At 45.3% G+C, this 25,423-nt stretch overlaps 1 protein-coding gene across 2 annotated transcripts; it reads right to left on the bottom strand.

The window, feature by feature from the left end:
* Positions 1–3,336: 3,336 nt before the first annotated feature.
* ZNF558 (zinc finger protein 558) lies at positions 3,337–23,884 on the bottom strand. Of its 2 annotated transcripts, none has more exons than XM_023197458.3 (9): positions 22,938–23,884; positions 22,698–22,781; positions 17,543–17,870; positions 16,491–16,600; positions 15,867–15,955; positions 15,110–15,236; positions 7,104–7,199; positions 6,204–6,286; positions 3,337–5,707 (listed from the first exon to the last, which is right to left on the bottom strand). In XM_023197458.3, the coding sequence occupies exons 4-9, from the start codon at positions 16,519–16,521 to the stop codon at positions 4,925–4,927; spliced, it is 1,209 nt and encodes a 402-aa protein (XP_023053226.1). In that variant the 5' UTR covers positions 16,522–16,600; positions 17,543–17,870; positions 22,698–22,781; positions 22,938–23,884; the 3' UTR covers positions 3,337–4,924. The 2 variants fall into 2 exon arrangements, with proteins under 2 accessions (XP_023053226.1, XP_023053227.1); XM_023197459.2 differs by having other exon boundaries at positions 23,584–23,884.
* Positions 23,885–25,423: the final 1,539 nt, after the last annotated feature.

The raw sequence follows: 25,423 nt of genomic DNA, 5'->3' as shown, positions 1-25,423 counted from the left end.
TTCTCTTTCTGTGGATTTAACTGTTCTAGATATTTTATATAAATGAATGTATACCACATGCTACCTACTGTGTCAGCCTTCTTTCATTTAGTATAATGTGTTTAAGGTTCATCTACATGGTAGCAGATAACTTTTTCTTTTTTTTGAGACAAGGTCTCATTCTATCACCCAGGCTGGAATGCAGTGGCATGATCTTGGCTCACTGCAACCTCTGCCTCCCGGGTTCAAGCAATTCTCCTGCCTCAGCCTCCCAAGTAGCTGGGATTACAGGCACGTGCTGCCACGCCTAGGTAATTTTTGTATTTTTAGTAGAGATGGCATTTCACCATGTTGGCCAGGATGGTTTTGATCTCCTGACCTTGTCATCTGCCCACCTCGGCCTCCCAAAGTGCTGGGATTACAGGCATGAGCCACCACGCCCAGCCAGGAGTCACAGTTTAATGTCTGATGGGACACTCACTGTGTTTCTTGGTGGAAGTGTCCCTTCTGGGAACTAGTCCTTTTAGATTAGTTCTTCAGCTTTCCCCCCAACAGCCCCATCTCCCATTCTATATGGAGAACACTGGTGTTGCTAACTATTTTAGACTTCAGGTGGGAGTATCAATGCATTGATAGCACCCCAGGGTAGCACAGCAGCTGATGGAATTCCTGGGCAAAGATAACGAACTTTCCTGCCAAGTGATGGGCAAAAGTAGATTCTGAGAAGCAAAGGGGTGACCAATACTGAGTATCTTCCATTGTTTCAATAAATCTACCTCCTCTATGAATGACATTGATAGGCTTCCTTGCCTTATGGTTTTTGGTTTGGTTTGGCTAATGGGGAGGTCAGGCATGAGATCAGAAGCATGAAGGAGAGTGAGGTCTGACCCTGGCTGTTTCCTGCAGGATGACCTGGGGCTGGATGCTGTCCCTGACTGACCTACCCTCAGCTCCTGGAATGCAGCCTCTCCTCTCATTTCCAGATTCAGTTGCTCCCTCCCTTCATCCCTTCAAGCTCTGGGGTGTTAAAAGAGCTCTGCCCTGCTCAGCTACTGGGTGCTTTACAACCTTTTGTGGTTTACCTGGATCCTGTCCACAGCATTGTGAGTAGAACCTTTATGAAACCTCTACTTGAATTGTCCTAGCCTGTGGGTGCCAACCTGAGTTCCTGCTGGGACTCTGATGTGCCAACTCACTGAAATAAGGAAAAGTCCTAACAATGTCTCAGAAAACCCAAGATCAGGATCCACCATGTCTCTGACCACATCATCTTCTACTGCTCCCTCATCACCCGCTTTGTTCCACTCCAGCTGTGTTGGCCTCCTTGTTGTGGGCCTTTGCATGCCAACACTACTTGTGCAAGACAAACTCTTATGACTCACTGTCCCAACTTGTTGAGATCTCTGCTCAAATACTCCTTACCAAGAGGCTTTCTTTTCCTCATCTATATAAAATTATTATTCCCAACCCCCCTTAACTCTCCTAAAATGCTTTTTTTTCATAACTCTATAATACCATACTTTCTTGTTTTTCTATAATCTGTTCCTCCTCCATAAGGATGAAGTATTTCAATGGCAAAACTTGGCCTGGCACATAGAACATACTCTGTAAACAGGGTAGTGGTTAAGTGCATGGACTGTCTGGATTCAGATCTTGGCTCTACCATTTACCAGTCAGTGACTGCAGACAAGTAACTTAAGTGTATCATACCAGTTTTCTCATCTGTAAACTGGAGATAATAACATTACATACTTATATTTATAATGCATACTCAGTTAATATTTATATGGCATTTAGAAGGGGCCCTGATCTATGGAAAGTACTACATCAGGAGTTCAAGACCAACCTGGCCAACATAGTGAAACCCTGTCTCTACTAAAAATACAAAAAAATTAGCTGGGCATGGTGGTGGGCACCCGTAATCCCAGCTACTCAGGAGCTGAGGCAGGAAAATCGCTTGAAACTGGGAGGCAGAGGTTGTAGTGAGCCAAGATCGTACCATTGCACTCCACCCTTGGTGACAAGACCAAAACTCCATCTCAATAAATAAATAAATAAATAAATAAATGTTTGACCATTTATTATTAATGCATTACAATACTTTGCCATGTAAAAATATCATCTCCACATAAAAAGGAACAATACAGAAGAAAATACATAATCCTTATGCATCTAGTTACATAACATCAAAATATATAAAAATCACAAAATTACAATATGTTAATACATAAACGTAATGGAAGAGTTTACCACACCTCTATCACTAAATAAGGTTAGAAAAAGAAATCTGAACATATGTACTGTACTTGGAAATACAATTAAGTTGCATTAATGTGCATATACCCTATATCCAAATATTAGAGAATATACATTGTTTTCAAAGAAACAACATGGGTAAAATTTGACCAATTTATAGGTTTACCAGTTAGATTCTGCATCCTGCTGGAAGTTAACAGACCACCACCTCAAAAACAAACAACAGATCATGTTGGCTTCAATTAGTTGTGTCTTTTTTTTTTTTTTTTTGAGACGGAGTCTTGCTCTGTCGTCAGGCTGTAGTACAGTAGCGCGATCTCGGCTCACTGCAACCTCCGCCTCCTGGGTTCAAGCAATTCTCCTGCCTCAGTTTCCCAAGTAGCTGGGACTACAGGTGCGTGCTGCCATGACGTGCTAATTTTTTTGTATTTTTAGTAGAGACGGGGTTTCACCATATTGGCCAGGATGGTCTTGATCTCCTGACCTCATGATTGTTAGGGGTTTCTTTTAGTCACTTAAGAAGTGTAAGAATAAGGAGTTCAGAGCAGATGCAGCCAATCGGAGGCTCTTGGAGAGTCCAGAGCATTGTGATTTTTGGCTGCACTTTTGGTTTCTGTCATCATGGTCAAGAAGAAGTTCTTCAAACTCTAGACCTTGAGGCCACCTTCCAAGAGACAGAATGGGTGAGACGAATGGAAAATAAGCGAGAACGAGCCAGGAGATGTTCCCCACAGTGACTTCTACTTACTTCTCATTGCCAGGGGAGTGGGACAAAACTTGCCTGGGCTTCAAGAAAAACTCTAAGATTGAGAACATTCGATACCATTCACAGACAACTTGAACATGTTTCTTTCTTTAAGCAAATAAATGGAGGAGAATGGACACTGGGAAAGAAGCCAACATATTTGGCATATCAAGATAGAAAATAATCAGTATCATAAAGCTCATGTACTCTGACAAAAATACCATTAAATTAGAAAAACGTGTATTACAAATACTAATTTCCATTATGATAAACCGAATCACTCAGAAGGTATTTGGAAATAACTTTTTGAATATGCAATATGTCTTTAACAAGCAAATTATAATAAATACATTGCATTAAAATTATGAAATATAAGTTAATGTTTATTTTAGGGAACAGCTATACACGTTTATGTTAAAAGAAAAAAGACTAAAAAGTTAATGAGCTAGCAGTCCAATCTACAGATGAGACACTGACATAGGAAATCCCACACTCAGAACAGTTACTATACTTTTTGTTCCCAGTAAAAATTGTGGCCATTCAGTGAAGAGTTGAGGCTGAGGCATCCTAATAGTGACTACATTCCTAGGGGTTTCTCCATGTAAGTTCTCTCATATACAAGAAAGAGAAGAATCACTGAAAAAATATTCCAATATTAATATACTCATACGTTTTGCATCCAGGGAGAAGTTTCGTATTTTCCATAACACAGAGGCATCACTGAAGGCTTTTTCTTTTTCTTTATATTTGCAAGTTTCTCTGCAGTGTGAACGTTCACAAGTTTCCTAACAAATGTGGAAAACCGGAAAGCTTTCCAATATTGATGATGTTCAATGGGGTATTCACTCCAGAATTAATCCACAAGTCCCTTAAAAACTGAGAGAACATTCAAGACTTTCCCATAGTCACTGCAGAATACCACACTACAGTTTGCTCAGAAATGTGAACACTTTTGCTGTAGGATATTCCGCATTTCTGAGTGTTGTTCCATTGTGTGATTTCCAATGTGTGTCTTAAGGGATGACTGTCCCTGAAGGCTTCTGCATTCTGATGACCTTCACAGGTTTTCTCCCTTAGTGTGAGCGGTCACATGAATCCCTGCTGATAGCACTGAAGGCTTTCCTACAGCTGTTCCATTCTTCAGGATTCTCTCGGTACATAACCTTCTGGGCCCATGAGGGTGAGAGTTTGAGCTGAGAGCTTTACCACACAGATTGTCCTCAAAAGGTTTCTCTTCAGAGTGAATTAATAGGAGTTACTGAATGCTATTTCATATTGATTAGATTAAAAGGATGATGTGCTGAGGGCTTTACTTCATTAATTCCATGGCAAGTTTCCCAGATGTTTCTGAGTGATCTGTTTCCTTCTGTAGTCTCTCACATTGTATCAGGATTGCTGTGTTGTGAGACCAACACAATAGGAAATAAGTGAAAGCTTAGCAGTCCTCCTGAGGATAGGTCATAAAAGTCATTTTGGCCTCTGTACTGGTCGGCTCTTGGATCACTAACCTTCGGGAGAACTTATTGCCAAATCATAAAGGAACTCGGCCTTGTAAAGAGGCCTACGTGGAGAGGCCTGCATGGTAATGACTGAATGTCCCCTGACAACAACCAACACCAACTTTCCAGGCATGTGAATGAGTCATCTTGGAAGTGGACTGTTCATCAGTAAAGATGTTAGATGGCCGCAGCTTTGGCTGCCATCTTGACTGTAAGTAAGGGCATGAGAGATCCTGCCATGTAACTACAGAGATAAGCTGTTCCTGAATTCCTGACCTGTAGAAATGGTGAGATAATAAATGTTTGGTGTTTGTGGCCACAAAGTTTTGGGGGAACATTTGTTACGCTGCAACAAATAACTTATACATCCAGTGTGAGCTCTCTCAAACTATCTTAGGGATGAAAGATCAATGAGTGCTTTCCCCCAGAAGTTCCCGCAGTTAATTCATATCCACCTATTATGTATTCTCTTGTGTACAGAAAGGTAGGAGTTACTTGTGAAGGATTTCCCACAATGATTACATTCGTAGGGTTTTTCTCCAGTGTGAGTTCTTAAGTGTTTCTTCACAGCTGAGAGATTATTAAAGGCTTTTCCACAGTCACTGCACTCGTAGGGTTTCTCTCCGGTATGTATTCTCTTGTGCACAGTAAGAGAAAAGCTACTGCTGAAGGATTTCCCACACTCATTACATTCATAGGGTTTTTCTCCAGTATGAGTTCTTACGTGCTGTGTCAGATAGGAACTCTTCCTGAAGGTTTTCCCACAATCGTGACATTCGTAAGGTTTCTCCCCTGTATGAATGCTATTGTGCCCAGTGAGGGAGGACCTTGTGCTGAAAGCTTTTCCACACTGATTACATTCATGGTGATTCTCCCCCGTGTGAATCCTCTTGTGGCTTTTGAGGTTACAACTGGTGCGGAAGACGTGAAAACACTGGTTACATTCGTAGGGTTTTTCTCCGGTGTGAATTCTCACATGCAGTCTAAGGGATGAGGGATCACTAAATGCTTTCCCACAGTGATTGCATTCATAGGGTTTCTCCCCATTGTGGATTCTCTTATGAATAGTAAGGTAAGATCTGCTACTGAAGGACTTCCCACACTGATTACAGTCATAGGGTTTTTCTCCAGTATGAATTCTCTTGTGCTGAGTTAGGTTAGATTTTGTGCTGAAGACTTTAAAACACTGATTACATTCATTGAGTTTCACTCCACGATGACTTCTTTCCTGTGGATTAAGAGACGAATGATAACTATAATTTATAATATTTGAAATACTTAATGTTCTCATAGGCATTTTCTCTCTCAGGAATTGTTACATTATTATAATCAATATTTTGGCTACTTTCAGTGGTTGTATATGGTTTCTGTCCAGTTTTAGCGCTAAGAAAGTTAAAAAACATAGATGCTTTGCCACAAGTCCTTATCAGATTCACAAAACATTTTCTGGTAACTTCTGGATGAACTTTTGTTCCCAACAGTCAATATCTGAGCCACAGATAGGAAATATTTACTTGTGGGAACTCTCAGTGAAGAAATAAGTTTGAAGCTAACTCACACTTCTCTAAATATTTACAATTTTCACAGTGTCTCTCCAGGGACACGGCATTCTCAATTATAAATGACACTTTCCTTTAATGCCTCTCCTGGTTATTTTGTGCCCTTTCTAAACTTAGGGCATTCTCCTACTGTAGAGAACCAGAAATCACCCATGTTAGTCTTACCGTTTTTACACCTTTAGACTGTCCTTTTCTGAAAACATGCTTCTTAGGAGTTAACCATTTGGCTTTAAGTAGAGTCTCCAAATCTGAAACAAAATGAAAAGAAATTTAGGTTGATGGAGAAAATAAATGGAAAAGTGCACACATGAGTAAAGGCAGATTCTGAGGGATCAAGGTTTTTGAGGATGTTTGCAACAAAGAGGATTTGGTTATGAAAATTTTAGGTACTAATTTTATTTTATTTTATTTTTTTATTATTTATTTATTTTTTTTGAGACGGAGTCTCGCTCTGTCGCCCAGGCTGGAGTGCAGTGGCTGGATCTCAGCTCACTGCAAGCTCCTCCTCCCGGGTTTATGCCATTCTCCTGCCTCAGCCTCCCGAGTAGCTGGGACTACAGGCGCCCGCCACCTTGCCCGGCTAGTTTTTTGTATTTTTTAGTAGAGACGGGGTTTTACCGGGTTAACCAGGATGGTCTCGATCTCCTGACCTCGTGATCCGCCCGTCTCGGCCTCCCAAAGTGCTGGGATTACAGGCTTGAGCCACCACGCCCAGCCAGGTATTAATTTTAAAAAAGGATTCTAGACAAATTGAGATTGATCACAGATTGACGAAAGGAGGAGTGATCAGGAATGCAAAGTGGGAAGGAACTTGATGGAAATTTTCAAGAGTTGCATCTTTGTTTTTTCCCTGAGCCTGAAGCGAAGTATGAGATGATGATGAGAGAGGCATAGAGAAAAGAAAGGACATGAGGAAGCTCACACCAAATGTTCTTGTGCATCTTTGGCAGGAACAGGGCATTTTACGAAGTTCCCTGATTGACATTAACTAATGTAATACTCCCAACCCCCAAGTCACTGGCCAGAGCTATTCCTCACAAGGGCTCATATCTGCCTGGTGCTCACCTGGACAGGTGCTTGGTAGAATTCCTCTTTCCTCTGTCATCACCTTCTTGTCTTGTTCCAATTGGGATATCAGACTGGGTTTATTTACACGACACCCTATTTATGGAAAACATACACATGATATAGGGAACGGTGCTGGGGACAATCAACTCCATGAAACGAACGCCAACATTTCTGAAGATGGAAAAGTGTGACTTTAGGAACGGTGAAATAAATAACGACTTTTTTTTTCTCTTTTTTTTGAGACGGAGTCTTGCTCTCTGCAGCAGCATGATCTCAGCCCACCGCAACCTCTGCCTCCCAGGTTCAAGCGATTCTCCTGCCTTAGCCTCCTGGGTAGCTGGAACTACAGACGCACACCACCACGCCTGGCTAATTTTTGTATTTTTAGTAGAGATGGGGTTTCACCATGTTGGCCAGGCGGGTCTCGATCTCCTGACCTTGTGACCCACCCACGTTGACCTCCCAAAGTGCTGGGATTACAGGTGTGAGCCACTGCACCCTGCCAATTATACCTTAATTCTAGTGTATATGGTAACTCTCACAGGGAACAAAAATGCAAGCATATTCAACTAGATATTCAGGGTGACAGGGCAGTAGCAGCTCCAGAAGCGCATGCCTGAGTTCAAATGCACACTTTGGAGGCCCTGACACTTTCAACCATGAAGAATATAAAGTCAGGACAAGAAATAGATCTTCGGTTCATAAGGCAGGAACTAGAGACAGCCCATGAGGGTGGGGCCATATGGCCCCATTCATCACTGTATTCCCAAGCCCCTGCACAGACCTAGGAACGCAGAGGGGCTTACGAAAACTTGACAGAAGTAATGACGGTGACAGTAGTGGAGGAGGGAGTTCCAGACGTTCATCCCTCCACAAAAACAGTGAGGAAACTGGCAAAAGCGGTCAGAATCAACTTTATTGGAATTGTGGAAATGTATCCAAAGTCCACAGCCATCAGGAGCATGCCTTCTCAGAAAACCCAGCTGAATCTGGGTAAGAGAGCTTTACGATACTTTAAATGGACCTCTTTCCCCCTGCTTTGTCTACAGCCTTGAAGACAACAGCCTGGATTCCTAGTACTTGCAGGGAGCAGAACAGACTTTACTCCGTGGTTGCTTTTCTTGACCTAGCTGGTGGTTCCCTGAAGGACTGGCTCAAAGGGTTGCCTTTATTTATCTAACTCCAAATTCTTTCAGGGACTGAGCTGGTTACCTGGAACACATGTGATTGACACATGTGAAGGCAAATGTATTAGTCAGTACTGCCTGAGGCAAGAGAAGACAGTAGAAGCAAACAAAAGACTAACCAAAAAACCTGAAAGGAAAAATGGGGAAAAAGATGTTTGGGGAGTAGGACTTTGAAAATCTTCCTCATATTCTTAAGAACCTGTAATTCCAAGCACATACTCAGGGCTGGGAGCATGCCCAGAAAATACTTAGAAGGCGCAAAAACCTCACCTTTTGGTGACCTTCAGGCTCTGCACAAGCCAGAAATGAAGGTCAAGGCAGAGTTAACTGCCTACCTAAGTATTAAAGGCATGTCCCTATGTACACGCAGAGCCCATGTAAAGAGACTGGAAGCTTTTTCCTTTTTTGTTCCAGGCCGTCAAATCACTATATGACCATTACGCTGTCAGTGGCCACACAGGACCGATACATACATTACAAAGTTAGTTCTGAAACAGAACTACTGTATATCCTAACAAGAGTTTACAACATATAATATTCTAGAACTTTAGAATATACCATAGTTCTATTTCAGAACTAACTTTAGAACTGTCGTATGTTTTACAGATACATACAATATCAACAACAACAAGCAAAACAAACTCTGGAGATGAGGAAAAGTCTGATTCCCAAATTGCTGTATTATAATATTCCAAATGTGTAGTTTCAACAAAATAATTATGAGGCAAGCAAGGAAACAAACGTTGGGCCCATTACAAGACAAATGAAGCTGGTAGAAATTGTTCCTTCAGAAATTCAAATACTGGACTTCACTAGACAAGTAAAATAAGTCAACCATTTTAAATCTGCTAAAAGATGTACAAGAAATATGTATAAACAACTAAAGGAAACTATGAGTACAAATTTTCATCAAATGAGAAACAGCAAAATAGGTCCAACTATGGCATATGAAAAAAATACAAAAAAATGGAAAACATAAAGAGGAACTTTAGGAAGGCAAATAAAAAAAATTGAGTTGAAAAGTATAATAGCTGAAATGAAACATTCAGAACATATCTGAGCAAGCAGAAGATAAAATTGGTGACCATGAAGATAGGGCAACCGATATTATCCAGTCTGAGGAGCACACAAAAGAGAGAGGCCAGGCGCAGTGGCTCGTGTCTGTAATCCCAGCATTTTGGGAGGCCAAGGCAGGAGGACTGCTTGCATCCAGGAGCTGAAGACCAGCCTGGGAAATATAGTGAGATCCTGACTCTACAAGAAATAAAAAAATTAGCTGGGCATGGTGATACACGTCTATAGTCATGTCTCCCTGTTTGGGAGGCTGAGATGGGAGGATCACTTGAGCCCAGGAGGTCAAGGCTGCAGTAAGCCACAATCACTCTGCTGCACTCCAGCCTGACAGAGTGAGTGAGAACCTGTCTCAAAGATACAGAGAGACAGAGAGAAAGAGAGAGACAGAGAATTTTAAAAAAGATTAACAGAGCCTGAGACCTTGGGATACCATCAAACATATATATGATGTGGAGAAGACAGAGATGTGAAGAGAGAGAAAGGGGTGAGAAGGTTGAAGAAATAATGGCTAGAAACTTCCTAAAATGTGATGAAAGGCACAAATGTACAAATCCAAGAAGCTCAAGAAACTCAAGTACAATAAATTTGAAAAAATAGAGATTCATACTGAAACCCCCCCCCCCCCCCCCCACACACACACACATACTTTCTGAGCCAGGGTCTTATTCCGTCACCGAGGCTACAGTACAGTGGTGTGATCATGGTTCACAGAAGCCTTGATCTGGAGTCAAGCAACCCTTCCACCTCAGCCTTCCAAGAAGCTGGGACCACAGGTGTGCACCAGCACATCTGTCTAATTTTTAAATATTTTGTAGAGACAGGGTCTTTTTAGGTCGCCCAGGCTGGTCTCATATTCCTGGCCTCAAGGGCTCTTCCTGCCTCAGCCTCACAAAGTGTTGGGATTACAGGTGTGAGCCACTGCACTTGGCACCAAACACATATTAATCAAACTGTTGAAAGACAAAGGCAGCATCCTAAAAACAGCAAGAGGGAGGTGACCTATCATGTTACACAGGATCCTCGGTAAGATTAACAGCCAATTTCTCAATAGAAACCATGGAAACCACCAAGCACTGGAGTGGTATATTCAAAGTGCTGAGAAAAAATGGCAACCAAGAATTCTATGTCTGGCAAAACTCCCCTTCAGAAACAAAGAAATGAAGACCTTCCCAGAAACAAAGACTGAGTGTTTGTCACGATTACATCTACCCTACAAAAAATGATTGAGGGTGACTTCAGGACAAAATGAAAAGATAATAGTAACTTGAATCCACAGACAGAAGTGAAGAACACTGGTAAAGGTAAATACAGAGGTGAATATCAAAGTCACGGACAATGTGTTTTTCGTTTGTAACTTCTCTTTTATTACTACATAATTTAAAGACAAAAGCATAAATGATCATACATCTACATTAATGGGCACATAATGCATACAGATGTAATTTGTGACAAAATTACTAAACAAAACAGCTACAGTGAAACAAAGTTTTTATATACTATTGAAACTAAGTTGCTATTAAACTAGATTGTTGTAAATTAAAGTGCTTATTAAAATTCTCAGGGCAACCACTAAGAAAATAACTAAAAAGGATAAAAACAAATGAGAAGGGAATCAAAATGGCCCGCGAGAAAATATCTAACACAAAACAACAATGAAAGAACTGAGGAACAAAAATGATATGACACATAGAAAAAAGTAAATAGCTATCTATAGCAAATAGTAAATAGGCAGAAGTAGCTCCTTCCTTATCAGCAATTACATCATTGCAAGGTGGATTTTGGCAGAATGGATTTAAAAAATAATACAATTACAGATGGTTCCCAGCTTACAATGGTATGATTTTTAACTGTATGATGGTGCAAAGGTCATACGCATTCAGGAGAAACCACACTTCAAGTACCCTACAACCATTCTATGTTTCACTTTCAGTACCATATTCAATACATAATTTATAATTGTTGAGCTATTCAATACTGTATTTAAAATACCCTGTTATGTTAGATGATTTGTCCAACTGTAGGCTAACGTAAGTGTTCTGAGCATATGTAGGCTAGCCTAACTGATGATGTTCAGTGGATTAGGTGAATTAAATGCATTTTTGACTTTTAGTTTTTCTTTTTTCATTGTTTTGCATTTTTGACTTATAGTATTTTTAACTTACAATGGCTTTACTGGGACATAATCTCATCAAAGTTGTGGAGCATCTGTACATACTGTCTATAAGAGACTTACTTTACATTCAAAGACACAAATATGGTTGATAGCGAAAGAATGGAAAACGATTTCATTCAATAAAAATTGTTATAAAACATAGAGAAAGACATTATAGATGTATAAAGCATCAATTTATGGAGAAAATGTAACAATTATAAACACATAATGTGCCTAATAAGAACTCCAAAATGTATGAAGTAAAAACTGGCATAATGGAAGGAAGATATAGAAAGTTCTATAATAATCGTTGGAGACTTCAATACTCCACTTTCAATAATGGGTAGAACAACATATTAGAAGATAAAAAGGAAACAGAGGGCTTAAACAATAAACTAACTAGACCTAACAGATGTATAAAGAACACATCACCCAACAAGAGAACGCATATTCATCTCAAATGCACATGGAACATTCTCCAGGATAGATGATATGTTAGGCTATAAAAAAAGTCTCACTAGATTTAAAAACAATGAATTCCTACAAAGTATCTTCCTTAACCACAATGGAATGAAATTAAAAATGAGTAACAGGGCCGGGCACGATGGCTCACGCCTGTAATCCCAGCACTCTGAGAGGTAGAGGTGGGTGGATCACAATGTCAAGAGATTGAGACCATCCTGGCCAACATGGTGGAACTCCGTCTCTACTAAAAATACAAAAATTAGCTGGGCGTGGTGGTGCGCACCTGTAGTCCCAGCTACTTGGGAGGCTGAGGCAGGAGAATCACTTGAGCCTGGGTGGCGGAGGTTGCAGTGAGCTGAGATTGTGCCACTGCACTTCAGCCTGGCGACAGAGTGAGACTCCATCTCAAAAAAAATAAAGTTATGTATTGGAAGCCTTAATATGGTTAAGGTGACAACACTACCCAAAATTATCTACAGAGGTAAAACAATCATTATCAAAATTCTGATAGTTTTTTTTCCTTTCAGAAATGCATAAACTGATCTGAAAATTCATAGTGTTGCAAGGGATCTTGAACAGACAAGTGTTGAATAAGAAGAACAAAGTAGAAAGATTTACACTTCCTGTTATCAAAACTTACTACAATGTAACAATCATCAAAGCAGTGTGGTACTGACCCAAGGATGGATACACAGACCAATGAAGCCAGGAGTGGTAGCTCACGCCTGTAATCTCAGCACTTTGGGGGGCCCAGGCAGGCGGATCACGGTCAGGAGTTCAAGATATATAGACCAATGGAACAGAACTGAGAGTGCATAAATAAACTCCAGTGTGTATGGCCACAGAATTTTCAATAAGGATGCCAAGGTCATTTGATGGGGAAAGAACAAGATCTTCTATAAAGGTGGTGAGACAACTGGATATACACATGCAAAGAATGAAGTTGGCTGTTTCTCCACATCATATGCAAAATTCACTCAAAATCTATCAAACAGCTAAGTGGAAGAGTTAACACTAGAAAATTCTTAGAAGAAAAGAGGGGTAAATCTTCATGACCTTGAGTTGAGCCATGGTTTTTAGGTATCACACCAAGAACACAAGCAAAAAAGAAAAACTGGATACAACGGACTCTATCACAACTAAAACTTTTTTTGTTGTTTGAGACGGAGTCTCGCTCTGTTGCCCAGGCTGGAGCACAGTGGATCTCAGCTCACTACAACCTCTGCCTCCCAGGTTCAAGTGATTCTCCTGCCTCAGCCTCCCGAGTAGCTGGGATTACAGGCATCTGCCACCATGCCCGGCTAATTTTTGCATTTTTAGTAGAGATGGGGCTTCACCAAGTTGGCCAGGCTGGTCTTGAAATCCTGACCTCAGGTGATCCGTCCGTCTCGGCCTCCCAAAGTGCTGGGATTACAGGCATGAGCCACCGTGCCTAGTCACAATTAAAACTTTTGTGCATCAAAGGACACTATCAAGAAAATGAAAAGATACCCAAATAATAGAGAAATCATTTATGCATTGTATTTTGAATAAGGATTTGGTACCCGGAATATAAAATGAACTTTTAAAATCCGACAACAAAAATAAACAACCCAAATAAAACATGGGCAGAGGGTTGGGAGCAGTAGTTTACACCTGTAATCCCAGCACTTTGGGAGGCCAAGGCAGGCAGATCACTTGAGGCCAGGAGTTTGAGACCAGCTCGATCAACACAGTGAAATCCTGTCTATAAAAAACACAAAAAAATTTAGCCAGGCATGGTGGCACATGCCTGTAATTCCAGCTACTTGGGAGGCTGAGGAATGAGAATCACTTGAACCTGGAAGCCAGAGGTTGCAGTAAGCTGAGATTGTGCTGCACCATTACACTCCAGCCTGGGTGACAGACGGAGACTCTGTGTCAAAACAAGCAAACAAACAAACAAACAACAATAACAAAAATGCGCAAAGGACTTGAATAGACGTTTTTCCAAAGAAAAATACTCAGCAAGTACATGAAAAGATGCTCATGTCATTTGTCATTAGAAAAATGCAAATCAAAACACAACAAGATAGCACTTCACACCTACTGATACGACTATAATCAAAAAGGCAAGTGCTGGAAAGATGTGGAGAAGCTGGAACCCTCACGCATTGGTGGGAATGTGAAATGGTGCAGCTGCTGTGGAAAAGTCTGGCAGTTCCTCAAGAACCTAAACACAGACCTAGCCTTCCACTCCTAGTACATACCCAAGAAAATGCGAAGTGGGCATTTAAACAAAAGCTTGTACACAAAAATTCATAGTATTATAGCATTATTTCTGATAGTCAAAAAGTGGAAACAACTGAAATGTTTATTAATAGAAAAATGGATTGGACAAAATGTGGTACGTCCATACAATGCAATATTATTCGGTCATAAGGAATGAAGCGCTGGGACAACATACAACATAGCTAAGCTTTTTTTTTTTTTTGAGACACAGTCGTGCTCTGTTGCCCAGGCTGCAGCGCAATGACGCAATCTCGGCTCACTGCAGCCTCTGCCTCCTGGTTCAAGCAATTCTCCTGCCTCAGCCTCCTGACTAGCTGGGATTCCAGGAGTGCACCACCATGTCCAGCTAATTTTTGTATTTTTAGTAGAGACGGGGTTTCACCATGTTGGTCAGGCTGGTCTCGATGTCCTGACCTCGTGATCCGCCCGCCTCGGCCTCCCAAAGTGCTGGGATTACAGGTGTGAGCCACCGTGCCCGGCCCATAGCTAAGCTTTTAAAACATTGTGCTACATGAAAGAAGTCAGACACAAAAGGTAATGTATTTTATAATTCCATTTATATGATATGTTCTGGATAGGCAAATTCCTAAAGACAGAAACCACATGAGTGGTTACCAGCAGCAGTGGGTAGGGAGTGGCTGCTTCACAGGGACGAGGTTTCTTTGAGGGTGATGAAAATGTTGTGATATTAGATAGTGTTGATGGTTGCACAATACTATGAATATATTAAAAACCAATGGACTGGACATCTTCGAATGGTTAAAATGGTGAATTTTATGTTGTATAGATTTTACCACAATAAAAAAAAATAAGAAAAGCCGGCAAGTCTTGCCACCGGAGTCATTAAATAAATGCAGGAATGACGTCAGGCTTACCCAGCGAGGCCAGGTTCCTGCAGTTCTCCAGCATCACGTCCCTGTACAGTGTCCTTTGGGTAGGGTCCAGCAATGCCCACTCCTCCTGGGTGAACTCCACGGCCACATCCTCGAAGGTCACCAAGCCCTAAAGCATTGCAGACATCACGGCTTAGCCAAGGACCACCCCCACCAACGTGCACAGGAAGAGGGGCCAGCAGAACAGAGCCAGGGCTAGGGAAACCTGAGCACGAGATGTGGGGTGGGGTTCCGAGCTCCCCTCCCTGGCTTCTGAGCTCAGCCCTCAGTGCTTGTCTCCTTAGGCCACTCCCAGGCCCAGTGCCCAGTACCACAGAGCAGCCGTCTTTTCTCTCAGACTGGGCGCTCCTGTGATCTCAGTTCCCTCAGTCTCCAGGGGAGCACGGGCCCATGACACGGCAGAAATCAGAGAAAAACTTGGTAAGTGAATGAATGATTTCCGTACGGCCTTCATTAATTGCTTGGGCTTAGAAGGTTGTCATGTCTTTACTTGGCTTTCCCTTAAAACTCTCAGGAGCACGTGATGTACTCAGGGACCTTGGAGGGAGCTCTGAACCTGCAGTAAATGTTGACACACACGGACATTTTCTGGGCAGCCCTCACCCTCCATCAGATGCCTGCAAATCCTGGGATGCCTGAGGACCTGGTTTGGCCATGAGGCTCCAGGCTGCTGGAAGGTATTGAGTCTAACCTTCTAGTCAAAGGAGTAATGACTTGGGAAAAGGAGCATCCGACTCACCCGTAGCCAGCTTGTCAGGAGCTCATCAACCAGCTCTCCACCCTCTGTGTGTCTTTTTTGCTGAGAGGCTGGGAACGGGGAAGATGGAGCTGGAGGAGGAGAAATGAGTCCCAGGGATTCAGGCTTGTCTAACACCCACAGATCTGCCCATGATCGACCATATTCACCTCCCACACCCACATGGATGAGGCACCCACAGAGCGCCGACCTACACTCCACGCAAACACCTACCCACAGCTCTCCTAAGATACCCGAACACAGCTCTGTCTCACCAACCAAAAACAGGGCTCAAGGTCTGACTGCACTTGGGGAAGGGATTATTCCCACTTCCCAGATGAGGAAACCGAAGTTCCAAGGGTGTCACTGTGTTTTTACCAGGTTCACAGAAAGAACCAAAGGGAGAATTCAAAAGTTCCAGCACATTCACCACAGAGGCGACATCCACAAACACCCAAACACCTAAGTCCCAAATCCCAAGAGTTGCCGGATCAGACACCGAGGACCTCTGGGCCCTGGGGCTCCACTCCTGCCTCACCTGCTCTGCCCAACTCCCTCCTGTCCCATGCTGTGGGTCAGAGCCTTTCAAGCCTGGACTCTGAGAAATGCCAGGACCCCACGACTCACCAGCAGTCGGGGGCAGGACGACGGCCGCCATCCTGTGACTCCGACAGCAACAGGGCAGCCGGGAAGCAGGACGCTCCTCCCTTATTCCACAGCACTCTCAGGACAGAGCTCTGGAAGAAACGGGAACGCTCTAAGTCTCCATGGCCTCCTCCCTCTCGGGCTGCTGCTGATGGGCCCTCCTCAGCCCATCCTTCCCATCCTCCTTCAAATGCAAGTTCTGGCTTCCACACTGGGCCTTTTTTTGCTGAGCCGGCAATCATTCAGGGCCACCTGATGGAAAACTTGCCTTCCTCTGTCCCCAACACAATGACCGGTACCTCCCTGCCCCACCCACTTTGAGAACCTCAGCTTCACACAGTCTCACGGCACGCTCTTCCCATCCACAAACGCATTCCCGGCTACTTCCTCCTTCCCTGGGGACTCCGGTGCCTCCATCGCTCCTCCCACCTCCAGTCCCAGCTCCTGGAGGACGTCAGAGACTCCCAGAGTCTCAGGAGTTCCTCAGCTCCAGGGCCCTTTGACCCTTCTCTCCTCATCAGCCACACGTTTCCACAAGTCCCCCCCCCCCCGCTCGCCACACTCAGCCCCTCTCCTACCCATGCTCTGCCTTGGTCACCCCCACTCCTGCCTCAGCCACCCCCTCTCTTGATTTCATCCTCACCCAGCTTGGATGTCACTGTCCCTCATTTCAGCTGATTTCCTCCTCCCCACCCCACACCGTCATGCCAGCCCAGCAGAACTCCGGCCAGGCGTGACTTCAAACATCCACCTGCTCCAGGGCACATTCGGGCAGACCACCCTGTGCAAGGGCTGTGACGTTGCCACCCTGGAGTAACACGGTCACCAACGTGAAAAGAACACTCAGCCTGCAGGGCGATCCCACAGGTCAGCGTGGCTTCCCACTCGTCAAACCTCCTCTCCTCTCTTTAAACCTCACACCTTCTTCCCTGTCCCCTCTGTGGTAACCGCTTCCTAATGAGCCCTCGACGATCCCAGCCTCCCGGTGCTCACACCCTGTGTAGGCCCGACACACACATGGCATTAGGGCTGACCTGTGTGACCAGCAGAATATGGCTGAGGAGACAGCGGGGATGGGTACAGGGTTGACTTCCAGGGCCAGGTCCTAGAAGGCACTGAAGCTGCTTCTGCCTTCGTCTCCTGGATGCTGCTCTAGGGGACGCCACTTGCCATGCTGGGAAGATGCTCAAGTGGCCCTGTGTAGAGGCCTATGTGGAGAGGAACTGAGGCCTCCCACCGACAGCCAGCTCTGACTCGCAGGCCATGGAGTGGCCCCCAGTACCGGTTGAGCCTTCGGATGATGCAAACCCAGCTGACAGCCTTCTGCAAGTTTCCAGCCAGAGCCTTCCAGCCAAGCGGCTCCTGAATTCCAGAAACACAAAAGCAGTGAGAGATGATACACGGTCGTTTTTTCAAGTGACTAAGGTTTGAGATCATTTGTTAGGCAGGAAGAGACGACAAATCATCTCATTTTCAGCAGATAATCCCAATCCTGCTTCTCAGGGTAACGATCATGAGAAGGAATCTACTTTCCTGTGTTGCTGCCAGCACTGTAACCTGCGCCCCGCTCTCCTGCCTCCTCCCATTGCAGACAAGGAGCTGCCTGCCTTCTCCGCAGGGCCTGCTGGGCAGTTCTGGCCTGGGGTCCACCCTCCTGCTTTTGAAGAGCTGTCTGTGCTCAAAGCTCTCTCCTCCGCTAATTTTTGTAGTTTTAGTAGTTGAGGTTTCACCATATTGGCCATGCTGGTCTCAACCTCCTGACCTCAGGTGATCCACCCGCCTCGGCCTCCCAAAGTACCGGGATTACAGGCGTGAGCCACCACGCCCAGCCCGAAAATGAATTTTCAATTGTGTTTCATTCTCATTGGTTTAACTGAAATAGCTCCATGTGACTAGTGGCTACCATGCTGGACAGCGCCTAGACAAGCACAGGCCTGACTTCCTTGAGGATGCAGAGGCGAGGCCCTGTGAGTGGCAGAGTGAGGGCGCGCACATGGCCCTGGGTTAAGGAGGCTGCCTGCAGGTTTGCACAGACAAGAGCTGGGGCACAGTGAGCACTCTGAGCCCTCTGACCAATACATGGAGGAAAGTGAGCAGCATCACATTTTCTCAGCTCTAAAGTCCCAGGTCTCTTCTTTCTACGTCCTTCCTACTCCAGGACCATTACCCAGGCTTAGGCCACAATCATCTGATTCCTAAACTACCTCCGAACACCTTCTCTTTTGCCTCTTAAATGTCTTCCTTCTGAATCCTGAAGTCCTTGTTATCTACATGCTTACACTACATGCAAATTGCATCACCCTCCGGCCCACAACTCTTCAGTGTATTCCCACTGGCCTGAGAACAGAGTCTGAAGTGAGGCCTTGCCTGGTTCTGCCTCTCTCTTGGTCTTGGTCACACCTCTTTCCCTGTTTTGTTTTTGTTTTTGTTTTTTGAGGAGTCTCACTCTGATGCTCTGGAGTGCTGTGGCGTGATCTTGGCTTACTGCAACTTTCGCCTCCCAGGTTCAAGCAATTCTCCTGCCTTGGCCTCCCAAGCAGCCGGGGCTACAGGCGTGCGCCACCACACCCAGCTAATTTTCGTAATTTTAGTAGAGACAGGGTTTCACCATGTTGGCCAGGCTGGTCTAGAACTTCTGGTATCAGGTGACCCACTCGCCTTGGTCTCCCAAAGTGCTGGGATTATAGGTGTGAGCCACCGCGCCTGGCTTCTCTCCCTGTTCTTGTCTCAGCTTCAGCCATCCCCGTGTTTCCAGTGCAGGAAACGTGGCAGCCTCTCTCCTGCTGCAGGGACTTTCCTCACGCAGCTTCCTTGACAGGCAGTGCTCTCTTGGACATATCCCTGTCCCCTCACTCCAGTCAAGCCCTATGACTAGCTACGTCTGACCCCAACTTGGAGATGGAGCAGCAATCCCCTTTTTTAGGGGCCTGTGAACCCCAAGTGGGAAAATAAAGGAAAATCTTCAAGTTCCTTTAAGGGAAATTCCAGGCAGCCAGCTAGCCCCAAAAGTAAATAAGGAACTTGTTAAACAAGAAGGTAACAGTAACCTAAACCAACAGCCAAAGAAGTTAAGGTTCCAGAGATGCTTGCTTTCCCCATGGAAACTAAAGATAACGCCTTAACATGTGTCCCTGAGTTGCCTTTCAGAGGCTGGGACTCCCACCGAGGACTCCCAGCAAATGGAGCTGCTGGCTCAGAGACCCCAGAAGAGGGGGACGTGAAGGCTGAGCTTCAGCGTCCTTTGGGCTAAGTTGCTTGCTGAGGGGCTTGGAGAAACTCACTTCCCTCAGCCCGTTCACATTTTCCTACTGACTCTAAATTTTTAAACAAAGCTTCTTTTCCTTAACCGATTACAAATCAGAAAATCTTTGAATCTACCTGCAACTCATACGCTCCTGCTTCAAGACATACTTGCCCTTTTAGGTCTAAACCAGTGTCTAAACTCCATGTATTGCTTTATGATTTTGCCTGTAGCTTCTGCTTTTCTGTAATTTACTGTTGCCTTTAGAAATCCTTGCCTAGCTGGGTGCGGTGGCTCACGCCTGTAATCCCAGTACTTCGGGGGGCCTAGGCGGGTGGATCACCTGAGGTCAGGAGTTTGAGGCCAACCTGGCTAACATGGTGAAACTCTGTCTCTACTAAAAATACAAAACATTTGCCGGGTGTGGTAGTATGTTCCTGTAATCCCAGGGACTCGGGAGGCTAAGGCAGAAAAATCACTTGAACCTGGGAGGCGGAGGTTGTAGTGAGCTGAGATAGCACCATTGCACTCCAGCCTGGGCGACCAAGTCAGATTCTGTCTGATAAAAAAAAAAAAAAAAAAAAGGCTGGGCATAGTGGCTCACGCCTGTACCATCTCAGCACTTTGTGAGGCTGAGGTGGGTGGATCACGGGGTCAGGAGATTGAGACAAGCTGGGCCAACATGGTGAAACCCTGTCTCTACTAAAAATACAAAAATTAGCCAGGTGTGGTGGTAGGCGCTTGTAATCCCAGCTACTCAGGAGGCTGAGGCAGGAGAATTGGTTGAATCTGGGAGGTGGGGATTGCAGTGAGCTGAGATTGCGACACGGCACTCCAACCTGGGTGACAGAGTGACACTCCATCTCAAAAAAAAAAAAAAAAGAATCCTTGCCTAACAGCCACTGGGAATGCCAGGATTTGAACAATTAATGGTCTGGTCCTCCTTGCTTAGTGTTCTGCAATAAAAGCTTTTCTATCTGATGCAGCAACCCTCAATATAGACATCTGGTTTCACTGTACCACCAGGTGAGCAGACCCCAGTTCGGTTCTATAACAACTTAAGCTCTCAAACTAAATATCCTTCCTAAGAAAGCTTCCCTGTTCCTTCTGATCAAGTTCACTTGTGCCAAGCTCCCACACCACTCCTGTCATTCATTGTTTAACATTCATCTTCCCTGTTAGAAGGTAAACTTTATGGAGTTAGGACAGGGGCCGTTTCAGGTCCTCTAGGGTCCCTGTGCATCTGACCCAGGACCTGACTCGTGGAGGCGACCTGGTTTGCCAAGGATTGTCCCGGTTTGAACACTGGATGTCCTGTGCCCTAGCAAATCCCTTGGTACTGAATAAATGAGGATGGCTGGTCACCATAAACTGTGTACTCAAATAATATCTATTGCATGATAAGTAAACATTCCCTCAAGAGTGTTACAGGAAAGCTAGAATGGAAAAGGTGCACACACACATACACACAATCAGTAAAAACCCCACCATTTAATACAAGATTACTTAACATGATTCTCTGCAATATGAATCACCACACTGTTATTTCACAGAAGTTTTAAGAAACAAAGTTAATTCCTATTAGGAGGTGATATGTTTTGGTTCTGTGTCTCTCCCACCCAGGTCTCATCTCCAGTTGTAATAATCCCCACATGTCAGACGAGGGGCCAGGAAGGAGGTGACTGAATCATGGGGTTGGACTTCCCTCTTACTGTTCTGACAGTAAGTTCTCATGAGATTTGATGGTTTAAAAGTCTGACGCTTACCTCTTCTCTTTCTCTCCTGCAGCCATGTAAGACGTGTCTTGCTTTCCACCATGATTGTAAGTTTCCTGAGGCCTCCCCCGTCACGCAGAACTGTGAGTCAATTAAACTTCTTTCCTTTATACATCACCCAGTCTCAGGAAGTTATTTAAAGTAGTGTGAAAACTCTCAGGTAGTTCTTTATAGCCGTGTGAAAACGGACTAATACAGGAGGCAAGGTGCAGAGGACAATCTTTTTGGAAACCAGTGCCCTACCTTTCAATTTATAAGTTGTTGCTTAATATTCTTCCAAATGTTTTCAAATCTCATTAAGGAAAAAAAAATGCCACTGCTCAAAACACATCTGGTTGCCAGTCAATTTAATTTTAAATGTGTTACTAATGTAAGAAAGCTCAAATCATCCTTTTTACAAATGTCCTCATATTTTGAAGTTTGGTGGAGGCTGATATGCCTTTAGAAATAAAATCGACAGCCGGGTGCGGTGGCTCACGCCTGTAATCCCAGCACTTTGGGAGGCTGAGGCGGGCGGATCACTTGAGCTCAGGAGTTCGAGACCGGCCTGGCCAACATGGCAAAAATCCGTCTCTACTAAAAATACTAACAAAATTAGCTGAGTGTGGTGGTACTTGCCTGTAGTCCCAGCTACTCAGGAAACTGAGGCAGGAGAATTGCTTGAATCTCGAAGGTGGAGGTTGAAGTGAGATAAGATTGCTCCACTGCACTCCAGCCTGGGCAACAGAGTGAGACTTGGTCTCAAGAAAAAAAAAAAAAAAGTCATATCAAACAGGCCTGAAGAATGTTGCTGAGTAGTCCTGCTAGTTGTTAGTAGGAAGACTTGTAACACTACATATACATGTAAAATTTTCTACATTTACACTTCTATAAAATCCAGAAACTTTAAGCATTATAGCATACCAGAAAATCTGCATTTAGCTACAGTTACACATCTTTACATTATTTGTATGCCTGTTTTGTAGATACTTATTTGCATGTAACTGTATTTACTTATTTATACACATATAACCAAAAATACCTCTGTCTTTTTACCTTGAACTCTCCTTAAGATACCTTCACTCTTAGTGACTTCCATGTGGTTACAACCCCAGCACAGGAAAAGCCTGTGAGCAGTTCTTCTACACAGCAGGGCCTGCTGGAACCTTGTTGTAGGTTCCACACTGTACTCACCTGGTCACACACAAATCCACAACGACAGGTGGACCTTGCGGCAGGCTTCAACACGAATCTGAGCTTGAATGATGTTTTTCTCATCTGAAAAAAAAAAAGGCACAGAGATTTCTTTCGAGGCTTTGTATAGGTTGTAGTTGTTGGACACAGGTGTTGGAAACACCATCCCATTCACTTTTTTGGGTACTCAATGATAAATGTGTAGTAAGGGCCCAGCCTGTGGGCCGGGACTGGATTTACCTGATTCCTATCCGGCCATCTGCTCCTTAGGAGGGGAGAAAGCAGCTTAACGCTGTGTGCATTTGACTTGCTCAACTTATTAGACTGGAGAGAGCTTCTATGGTGACTCCAGAGGCTTTAAAAATATCTTGTCACTTAGAGGCCCTAGTAAGTGACTAAGCTGAATTTTTAACAATGTATACAGTTTATTCAGAACTGCAGATACATATTTTTTTAAGGCCCTAGAGCAGGGTTTCCCAACCTGGCACTACTGATAATTCCTTGTTGTGGGGATTGTCCTGTACAACGTAGAATCTTTAAGAGCGAGCAGAGTCCCTCTTCCCCGGCCTCCACCCTCTAGGTGACAGTAGCAGCCTCCCCTCCCCACAATTTGTGACAACCACAGCCGACTCCAGCTACAGCCAAAAGTCCCCTGGGGCGCAGAATCGCCCTGGGTGAGGGCGACTGGGGCTCTCTGAGGAGGCGACAACGGCGCGGGCCCCGATCCAGGGGCAAGCAGCAGCTTCGCGCTGACCTGCTTGCACACAGCCGGAGGCCTCATGGACAGAAACACGGCTACCGGGAGGGACGCAGGGCCCACGGCTGGCGGTGCCCGCGGCCCACGTCGCCCCCAGGACTCGGACCCGAGCCCCCGCCTGTCGCTCACCGAGCCCGGCCCCTCCCGCGGGCCAAAAGCGCCGACTCGCGGGGACAGAGGGACTCGCTCTCCGGTGCCCCACGCGCAGCCCCTCCCACGGCACCGCCCCGCGCTTCCGCTTCCGGTCTGGGGATCGCCGCGCTACATGTTCGCTTCCGGCTCCCACGGGCAGCCTCGCAGGGTCGAGCGTGTTGGGGGTTCGGCGCTTAGGTGGCAGGCGCGGCGGGTGGGAGCGGCGGCCGCGCACCCCAGCCTCAGGCAGAGGTGTTCTAGTTTGCTTACTGGGCACAAAGTTGGGCCCTGGCCTGCTGCAGTAGCGGGGGCAGGGTTGGCCCTTAGGGCGGAGCCAGGCTGATTGTGGGCGGAGATTAGTTCCGGGGCGGGGCTGAAGGCGGGGAACCGGCTGCGGCCGTACCAGGCCTGGAGGGCGAGGCTGATTAAGCAGAGACCAGTTCCAGGGGCGGGCCTGTGGGTGGGGGCCCAGTTCTCGGGGCGGATGGTACAAGGCTTCCAGAGCTGGGGTGACTGAGCAGAGACCAGTTACAGGGGCGGAGACCTCCATTTCCTGGGCGGGGCTGAGCGGGAACCAGGCGGTGGTGGTGCCAGCCCTGGAAAATGGGGCTGGCTGTGGGCGGAGATCAGTTCTGGGCAGGGCGGAGGGCGGGGCCTAGGCTGTGGGTGTACCGGCCCTGGAGGGCAGTGCTGATTGGCAGAGATCAGTTCTAGGGGCGGAGCTATGCGTGGCACCAAGTCTGGGGGCGGGACTGGCTGTGGGCGGAGACCAGTCTGGGGGCGGGACTGTGGGCTGCACCAGGCCTGGGGATGAGGCAGTGGGTGGAGACCAGTTCCAGGGGCAGGGATCTGGGTATGAATAAACGGTGTCTGATGTGAGTGGGTTGGGATAGGCCCAGGAGCCGGGATTGTGGGAGATCAGATTCAGGGGCAGGGCTTTCCTTGTATCCCTAGATTGTTGATACAGTTACTTCGCCATGTGCATACAACCCGATAGAATCAGATTATATATGCACATTTGTCTATAATTTGCTTTCCCAAGGCAGAACATAGTGATTTAACACTAAGAGTTTTGGGGAGCAGGAGAGGACTGAGTTATAGATACACATATAGGAAAATTTAAGAGTGGTACAAAGTCAGTCAAATATTCTCCCACCACTGTCTTCCAGTTCTTTTGCTCAGAGGCAAACATAATTTTCTCCTTTATCTTTCCAGATATAGTGTGGACATGTATGTGTGTGTATGTGTATATGCTGTAGTCATATTCATGGAATAAATGCTATTACTCCCCCCCCACACACAAGTCACTGTTTTATACACCATGGATATGGACTGAACAAAATAGGTAAACGTACTTGCCCTCGGAGAACGTGCATTTTAGTTGTGGGGTGGGAAGGAGGAGTGAACAGTGAATGTGATAAATAGAATACATGGTATGTTGGTGTGTTAGATACTGGTAAGTGCTGGTTGGGTGTGGCGGCTCACGCTTGTAATCTCAACACTTTGGGAGGCCGAGGTGGGCGGATCACCTGAGGTCAGGAGTTCGAGACCAGCTTGGCCAACATGGTGAAACCCCGTCTCTGCTAAAAATACAAAATTAGCCGGAAATGGTGGCGGACGCCTTGTAATCCCAGCTACTGGGGAGGCTGAGGCAGGAGAATCGCTTGAACTCTGGAGGTGAAGGTTGCAGTGAGCCGAGATTGCAGCTGCTGCACTCCAGCCTGGGTGGCAAGAGCGAGACTCCACCTCAAAAAAAACAAAATAAAAACCAAAACCAAGAAAAAAGATACTGGTAAGTGCAAAGGGAAAAAATGAGGGGAATAGTCTTGAGTGATCT

This window comes from Piliocolobus tephrosceles, chromosome 21 (assembly GCF_002776525.5).
Source record: "Piliocolobus tephrosceles isolate RC106 chromosome 21, ASM277652v3, whole genome shotgun sequence".
In the NCBI taxonomy this organism is placed as follows: Eukaryota; Metazoa; Chordata; class Mammalia; order Primates; family Cercopithecidae; genus Piliocolobus; species Piliocolobus tephrosceles.
This window is presented reverse-complemented; position numbering and strand designations above follow the sequence as displayed.

Bases quoted from the DNA above. Each gene is read 5' to 3' on its own strand.
- ZNF558 (XM_023197458.3), bottom strand. From the start codon at position 16,521: ATGGCGGCCGTCGTCCTGCCCCCGACTGCTG. The intron at 7,200-15,109 runs GTAAGCCTGACG...TTCCATAAATAG, and splicing joins CAGGAACCTGGCCTCGCTGG to GGTGTCGTGTAAATAAACCC. The intron at 5,708-6,203 runs GTAAGACTAACA...CTTAATCCACAG, and splicing joins AGTCTAAAGGTGTAAAAACG to GAAAGAAGTCATCGTGGAGT.